The 8,699-nt window shown below is 44.0% G+C and overlaps 1 protein-coding gene across 6 annotated transcripts in view; it reads left to right on the plus strand.

Annotated features, from left to right (window-relative positions):
* PAK3 (p21 (RAC1) activated kinase 3) overlaps nt 1-7,966 on the plus strand; it is a 188,725-nt gene extending 180,759 nt beyond the window's left edge. For all 6 annotated transcript variants that reach the window (XM_075007384.1, XM_075007383.1, XM_075007388.1 and 3 more), the window contains one exon: nt 97-7,966. In XM_075007384.1, coding sequence (XP_074863485.1) covers nt 97-186 — 90 coding nt within the window. In that variant the 3' untranslated portion in view covers nt 187-7,966. The remainder of the gene's footprint in view (nt 1-96) is intronic.
* Nucleotides 7,967-8,699: the final 733 nt, after the last annotated feature.

Genomic DNA, 8,699 nt, shown 5'->3' on the forward strand with positions numbered 1-8,699 from the left:
GTATGGTGCAAGCACAATGAAAAAGCTGCTTAAAGGTTAGGATAACATGGCTTTGAAAGAAAAATTAATTTTTCTTTCTCTTTTTATTTTGAACAGCATCCGTTTTTAAAATTAGCCAAGCCTCTCTCCAGCTTGACTCCACTAATCATTGCAGCAAAGGAAGCGATTAAGAACAGCAGCCGCTAGCATTCTGGGCTGGCTTTTCCCCAGCCAGTTCCCCCCTCGAGCAGGACTGAACAAAACCCTGTAAAACCTCAATTCTTGTGCTGCGGGACAGGCAGACAGAAGGACAAATAGTCACAGTCATGATGGAGGCCAGCTGTTTTCCAGCTCTTCGAGAACTAAACAACCTATCATGTGTCTTCTTCCTGTGATTCCTTAACGTATTTCCAAGATCACACGAGGCCCAAAGCAGAGGTGTTAGGCTAGAAGTCGTCTTGCTGTCTCAGCCATTTGCAAGATCAAACAAACTCAGTAGTGAGACTCCCAGCGACCATCCTATGCATTCACTTCTAACTGATTAGTTGGTTCTTAAAGATTCGCATTCATGTCTCTGAGTTTTTGGTTCAGTCTGGAACAGAAGAAGGGTCCTCCTGCACTGAGAAGCTGCCAGACTGTATCGTCTTTGGAATACAACGCTTTTGCTAGTATTTGCCCATTCATAGCTCCGTTAGGTGGTCGGGATGAAAGTGAAATGGGTTTCCCCACCAAAAATAAATCAAGCGTCAAACAGGAAGAGAGTTCTGTTGAGCGCTACGCTTTCAACTGTGAGCATGTAGCATTTGGGTTCTGGGCAGCACAATACGTACAATTAACTATTGGACTTTTGCCTTGGTGAGGTTGTTGTAGGTTGAAAGGCCAGGAGGCCAGCAGCTTTGTTCCGTGAGGGCTCACCTGCTGCAAAGCTGTCATACACATGACCCACTGTTGCAAGGCACTGAATCTTTCCTGCAAAGTGCTCAACACACAAGTTCCCCAGCAGTGAGATGGGAGGGCACGGCCGATTGAAGGGAGTTCCTCAGTGCCCTGTGGGACTAGACCAGTGGGACGTAGCATGAGACCCTAACCAACAGTTGGCTGAAATCTGGTATCAACTGCATCTGTGCCAATGCAGCCTTCTTTACTTGGGGTTGCACAGGTGTAACGGAGGAGCAGAATTCAGCCTAGTGATTCTGTGAGCTGAGTTTCCCCAGCCTCATGGCTGGATGGTGCCGCTGAAAAAGGACATGTGGCATCTTTAAAACTCCCAATACATTGGGCACGCCATGCTCTAAACTGTTGAGTGTCCTGTGTATAATCCTGTTGAAAATGATGGGGGCTACTCAAGGGAGTAAAAGTTTGCAGGGTTTAGTTCTACGTGAGCACTGCTGCCAATGCAACAAAAGACTGGAGGAAATGTATTTAAAGAGGGGGTTGGTTTAATGCCAGGTGAAGGGAGGGAATGGTAAATGCAAAAGAGAGTGTATACATACTGTCAGGCCCGAAACTGGGTCAGCCTTCAGCTCTCCCCTCTATGCATTCACCAATCTCCCCTTCCTGCTCATATGCATATGTTGAGGGGAGAATAATTGCTGGAAATGACCGAGGATTGTACTGATTAGTAAATTTATTTGTAAAGGAGCGAAAGAGTTTAATGGAACGATTTTTATTATGTGACGAGGACAGACTTGGGTAGCTTTCACTCTGCAAAATAATCGGTATGGAATATTTGATGCTGGTTTTGGCGTTAAGACTATATTTAAAAATCAGAATAACAGAAGGATGTGGACTATTGCTGGTGTGGAGCCTGCCTAGGTTAAAAAAATAATAAGCTCTCAAATGTAGCTCTAGGTGACTTCGAATTTAGTTTTGGCTAACGCAAGGAGCTGAGAGGCATTAAGTGTCCTCAACTGCTATTGTCATTAGTGAGGGTCAAGGGTGCTCAGCCCTTTCCTGGATTAGGCCTTAAACCATTGTTTGGCTTTGGATTTTGGTCAGAACTTTGGGTTATGACTTTCATTAACATTGCAAACTGGCTGGCCCCCCCGTTATTTGTTCACCTCAGTTTCTTTGGGGGAGTGTTTAACAGTTTACCATACTCAGCTGTTAATCAACTTTCTTCAGCCTCTTGGGATGCAGAACAAGTTTTTGTTTTTGTTTGATGCCCAAATAAGCAAAGATTCTTCTTCTGTAGTGAGGTCATGTTTGTCTTTGTCAACTCAAGTGAGACTTCTGGGAGAGAGGAGTTTAGGGTTCCTTCAAAGTCCAGTGATTCAATCTCACAAAGACCCAACCATATTTTATAAAACATCACTCTGGAGTAAATGAATTAAAATTCTGCACAAGAATGACTGGGGAAAACAACATTTCTATTTCCAGTGTAGTTTTTTATTTGCTTTGTATGCACCAACGTGTGTACATCTGTCCCTTGAAAGGAGTGTTTCATAGGGCATCAATACATAACTTTGTTTGGGAAGGTTTCGCTATTTGATTTCCTGGTGGTTTATTTCCTGATTGTTTTCTTCAGCTGTAAATACTTTGCCTTTTTTCCCCTTGAGAATTCCCTCTTCAAAGAAAAATTCAAAAAAGATATTGCCCAAGAGATACGCTTCAGGGCAGTGTATGCTTCACTGTGTGAAATATTGACAACAGTAATTTTTTAAAAGCACCTGTTTCAGAAAGAGGCCTTAATTTTTATGTTATTTGTAAAAATATTTATTTTATTTTGCAGCAGCAAATCCAGAGACTTTGTGCCACCCTACAGCACCTCCGTGTTCGAGGTCCCCTGGGGCGTGTGTGGCAGGGAGGCAAACACCTCACACTCGAACCAGGTCTCAGTGGGGACCATCATGTACACATTCTGCAGCCCCTGCAGGGCCTGGCATCCTTCATATTAAAAAAAAAAATCCTAGCCTGCTGACAAGAATCAATTAAAATCCAGTTCTTGCAAGTGACCGCATCCAGCATACAAGCTATGATTGCCCACCTGGTTACTCTGTATTAAGGACCAATTACTTTACATCCCTTTTATAAGGGAATATGGGTTGAACTTCGCTAATCCAGCACCCTCAGGACCTGACCAGTGCTGAACGAGAGAATTTGCCAGACCACGGGAGGTCAATATTGTCTACCACCATTATCAACACTTCCACTGCTTACTGGCCTCTTAGAAGACATTTAGGAGTAAATAGAGCTAAATAACATCACAGAATACTGAGAGCCAGGACTGGTGGTTGTACACAAACTTTATGGGACCACAGATAAGACACACCCATGATAAATGGTCATCCAGCTAAATAAAATCATGCCAGATTATGGATTTTGAAGGACAAGAGAGTTCTGGATTGGAGAGGTTCAACCAGTAGTAGCATTCCTGAAGCTCTTTGCTTGTCAGCTTCTGTGGCATTAAATGCTTCAAGCCAGTGGATGCAGAAAGACAGTATCTGCTTTTATATTGTCTTGAATTTGGTGGTACACTTGGAAGTGGACTACTAAAGGGAAAAACAGTCTGAAGAAACAGGCCTCACATTTTGAGTTTAGGAAATGAAAAATAGCCCATCAGGATAGTCATTGTCTTTTCAGAAAGAAAAAAGATCAAGCAATGAGATAAGTATTTGGCACCATCTGGTTTAGGTAATTATCTTTATGTATTTTAAGGAGTAGTAGAGAGAAACTGTTCCTCCTGCCAAAAGCATATATAAACATACTGTACATGTTTCAGGCACTTTCATTCCAGGTTGTGATAGACAGGTTAATTCCCTTTTTCTGCTTTATTTTTAAATTCACAATGTGGTAAAGACCCTCCAGATCTCAAATGTTGTTCCGGTCCCCTATAATGAAGTGTGAAAATGGCCGTTAGCTTGCCCTGGCTCCAAAAGGCCCGAGGCCAGGAGCCAGAAAGCAGTAAAATCAGGGAAGCTTGAGAAGCACAGTACAGATTATTTATTTAAGAAAACAGAAAAGGAAAAAAAAAAAGCATTACAGGTGTAACAAGGGTTCTGCACGCGTTCATGGGAGCCAGAGGACATGCTAGAGTGCAGCGCTCTCCAGTTTCAATCATAGTATCGGACAATGGTTGCTTTATGGCCTGTTGTGTCTGTCTGCTTTTGTAAATAGGCGTCTGTCTGATTTCCATCACTGGCTACTGGTTGGCCAAATCTCATTGTACAGTTTAGCTCAATTTATTTATTTATTCTGTTGTTGGTATTGTTCAGATTTCTTTGAGGCTAGTGAGAGCACCTCAACATCATGGTTCCTATTAGCTGGTCCCCCCCTAGTTTTCACCCCACCCCAGAACTAAGCACATTCCAATAATTAAAAGAAGGGAGCTACTAAATCATATCCAATTACCTGTGTTCCTTCTAATATGGGTCGTTGTTTTGGCTACATAAGGAATATTCCTCAGCAATGTATAATAAGTATGTAACTAACTATATTTCTTTGCTCCCTGAGTTTACAAATGACAAGGTTGACAAGCCAGAAAGATTTCATAAAATACAGCAATGAAGGCAGAAGGAAATGCTGCCTTGCTTGGAGCACTGGGGCATGCACAGCAAAGCGGGACTAGCTTATATGAGCTGCGTAAAAGGCCATAGGCATGATGGGAGGTGGGGAGAAGTGACTCAGGCCCAGAAGCAAAGCCTCTTACCTTTCAAGATAGCTATTCTCTTGGCCTGGCAAGTATCTTCATTTTTAACCCACGTGTTTTGGGACCCGAGAAAGAACAGCCTCTGTGTTTCAGGGGTCACCCTTCTGATGTCTCACTTGGGTTTTTACTGGAGCTTCTGCTAACTGAGATCTTCAGGTATCTTTAAAACAGCCCATTGCTTGATGTAAAAGGATAGGGATGTAAAGGGCTCGGGTCACAAACATGTAAACCCCTATTTGGAGGTGATACCTGTGTGTTTTGGCTCAACAAGGGTTGTATGGATAGTTTGGAACAGCTGCAGTCTCAAAAAGGGAGTGGCAGAGTGTGGGGAAGTGTATGTTCTTAGAATACTAGAACTTGAAGGGATCCGAAGAGGTCATTAAGTCCCATTCCTACACCAGGGATGGGAAATGCCAAATAGTGGGTGAGCCACATTAGTAACCTTCGTTCTTCTCAGTGGGCTGCAATAGCCTGTGGCTCACTGGGGCTCCACTTGTGGCCCCGCATCCCTCCTGTGTGCCCCCCCCACTGCCAATTCCTCTCATGCATCAGAGCCCTATACTTAACCTTCTCCTCCCCCACCCTCCCAGCACTGTCAGAGTATGTGAATTGCCTGATTTGTGCACCACCCCCCTGATTTGCCACATTCCAGCTCTGGGAGGGATGAGGAGGAGCGGGGATGGTGCATGGATCAGGCACGTGCTGTGAGAGGCATAGGAAGTATGGGGCACGGGTGCCCCAGTGCTCAAGAGGCAACGTGGAGTCAGGAGAATACACTGGGGTCCATGGGCTGCAGGTGGAGCCTGAATAGGCCACATACAGCCTCTGGGTCACATGTTGCCCACTACTGCCCTACACTTGTGGCGGGACAAATGTTTGTCTAAACTGCTCTTAAATGTCTCCAGTGATGGAGATTCCACAACCTCCCTAGGCAATTTATTCCAGTGCTTAACCACCCTGACAGTCAGGAAGTTTTTCCTAATGTCCAAAAGGAGACACACAACAAGCCCAAGACTGTAAAATGGTTTACATGGGGCATGAAGCCACCACCTGAGCTGCAGCACACAGGTCTCTTTGACTGGTGCCTTCTCTTCTTTTATCAGGGTCTGGGTCTGCAAATACTGTCACTCGTTAGCTGGTATTCTGCATAAGTCCTAGGCTTCAGAATCCAGTCCTAAGGAAACGGTGGGTAGCACAGTCTGTTGATGTTAAAGCGGGTTTGGTGAAAAATGACCTTTATTATTTGGGCGCACGGTGGCTTTGCACCTGGCATTTTCCTAAAGGGTTAAAACTGCCTGCATGAGCATCTGTGTGCAAGGTGCAGCTGTCCCCAAGCTAGCCCTGCCCTCATTAGTCCTTGGTGCTCAGTTACTGCCAGGCATGGCCAGCGACAACTGCTTTTACCACTTACATACTGCATGGTTTCAAACACGTCAGCAAAGCGTGGATCAAACTCAGGACCAGTGAGCTGGTAGTCATTGCTGATTCACCAGAGGCACCAAGGTACACTTCAGACTACAAGTGTGGAAATATGCATCTCTGGCAATTACCATTTCTGCGTCACCCCCTTCTCTCCCGTCAGGGCCATGGGGCAGGTAGAATATTTCCAGAGAGAGAAGCAAAGAGAGTTAACCTTTCTGTGAGTACTCTTTCTAGTCTCTGGGTTTTATTTGGTTTTTACTCTTTCTGCCCCTTCTCTGCTCCTTCCATCCGCAGTGGCTGCTCACCAAGCCTGTAGAGTTATCTGAGATCAAGGGGTCAAATGTCCCATTTCATTCCCTTTTTGACTGTGGATTTACAGCAGTTTTCATTCAGCACCCCCAGTCTACAGAGCAAGTCCATTGGGTGCTTAACCTCCAGCAGCTCATGGCCAGGAATCCCAAGACTCTCCTGAGTCCAGGTCTCCCCGATGCGACAAGCTGGCATAATATAGCAGGTGGGTTAAGCGAACAACAGTTACTTGATTTTGTAGAAACTAAAATCTTTTTGCTGCTGAGAAGTCTGTTTCGTTTGTCCAAGCTTGCTGCTCACTTGGGAAACAGATATAAGATCCAGTTCAGCTCTTTTGCCACCAACTTCAATGACAGCAGGAGTGGACCCTTAACTAGCAGGTTCTGATAAATCAGAACCACCCCCACAAAAATGCTGTTTTATGTGCTGGCTATCATTGGATAAGCGGGGATGCGCAGGCGTGTCAGACCCCATCCATTCTTTTGCACATGGTGCTTTACATGTCAGAATAGGCTGAATGTTGACCTTTCGAGGTCTGCAGACTTTTTACATCCACGCCTGCTCAGATTTTGCCTGCTGAGCTTCCAGGTTACAAATGGAAGGTGTGCACAATGGCTCTGAACAGCAAGGTTTATATTAGGTTCAGGCAATGTTAATAAACCTGTCTGTAGAATAACAACACAAAACGGCTGGTCGAGTCTACGGTTGCAAATCCCATCAATGTCAGGCTGCTTCGACTTGGAAGGGGAGCAAGCTACGGGTGTCACACAATAGCAAACTACTGTACGGACCAGAAGGCCACAGTGGAAATAACTAACCTTATGGGTAGAACTTGGTTACATTAAGCTGTTATTCTAGAGCTTGTATATGTATATTTATACTGCACTGCATGTGCTGTACACACATATACACATACATTCAAAGAATCCTGTGACCATTAACTGGCTTTCATTTTAACCACTTGTAAACTCCAGGTCAATCAGAAGCAGCAGGTTTACAATTACAGTGAGGTCGGCTGGGTTTTTCTGCAGGGTATCCAGACAAAAGCAAACAGGAGGATCCTACATTTTCATTGTTTATCAAAACTGTATCTCATTTTGCTGTACATTCCTTTTTTTAGGATGTGTTTATCTGTACAAAAAATAAAAGTGTGTAGTGAAATTCTTCTGTAACTTTGGATTAAGAGGTACGTATGATCTTTTTAAAGAGAGCTAAGTTATTTACTTTGTAAATATGCTGATGGCTTGGATCCATCTTACTGACCTCAGCATCAATTTTTTTAAAAGAATTTTTGGTTTCCCCCATTAAGTTATTTTAAATTGTGGTTGAAGCAATAGAAAATTTGAAATATGGATTGTGCATGACTGTGTCTTGAGTGTAAAAATATTGCAGTTTGAAACTTGGACCTAAAGTATTGCAAATAAAATTATAAATACCATCGAACTGTGTGTTCCCAGATCTGTCTAGAGGATTTGACTGTGTTGTATATAAAATACTGTCAGGGCTGGATTAAGACAATTCTTGGCCCAAATCAAACCATGACACAGGTCTATCCCTGGTGTTTTTGTCCCAGTTTGGAGCCTGAGTGATACGTGTACTGGCAACAGTGTACTTGCATGGACTGGGCCTGCTGCAAATGTCTCTTCCTACCACACATACAGTCCTGTGCAGTGTTTGCATTGGCAGAAACTCCCAGAGCAATGGCTCTTGGCAAGGATGCCTCTTTGTGATGTAGTAACAGAGAGAATTCACCTTCCTCCAGGCTATTTGCAAACTTAAGCAGCAATCATGTCTTTGGTTAAACACTGGTCATGTTTTTAAGTCTTTCTGAGAGCTGCTGTCCCTGACCCATAGCCCTGTATGAAGAGAAAGGATCCTGCACGATAACTGTTCTGCTGTCAGTCCACAATGAGTCCTCCTACCTGTCATCCTCCAGCTGGATACTGGTGCTCCTGTATCTCGTTTTTACGAAGATCTAGACAGCCATGTACATCTCTGCTCCTCCACGTGAAAACGTCATGCCGTGCCATGATTTTCAGCTTATGGTTTGCCTGGTGTCATTTTTTATAAATCATAAAATGCCAGGAATATGTATTACCCAGCTGAAGATAAGCCACATTCCCTGCCCCTCTGAGCAAGTCACGAAAAGGGGCAACTATTCTAACACACATGCCTGCCCCATGTTAAAAGACCACTATTAAGATTACAGGTTAAGCCCTCGAAATATGGAATGCCAGAATTAAGCTCAGCCATGCAACCTAAATTTGGCCCCTTGTGCGCATGGGTCATGAGACAGTTGCTAATTACATTATCACACAGTATTCTGCCAGGTTGCCTGCCT

The sequence above is a fragment of the Carettochelys insculpta genome, chromosome 13, assembly GCF_033958435.1.
Source record: "Carettochelys insculpta isolate YL-2023 chromosome 13, ASM3395843v1, whole genome shotgun sequence".
Lineage (NCBI taxonomy): Eukaryota > Metazoa > Chordata > Testudines > Carettochelyidae > Carettochelys > Carettochelys insculpta.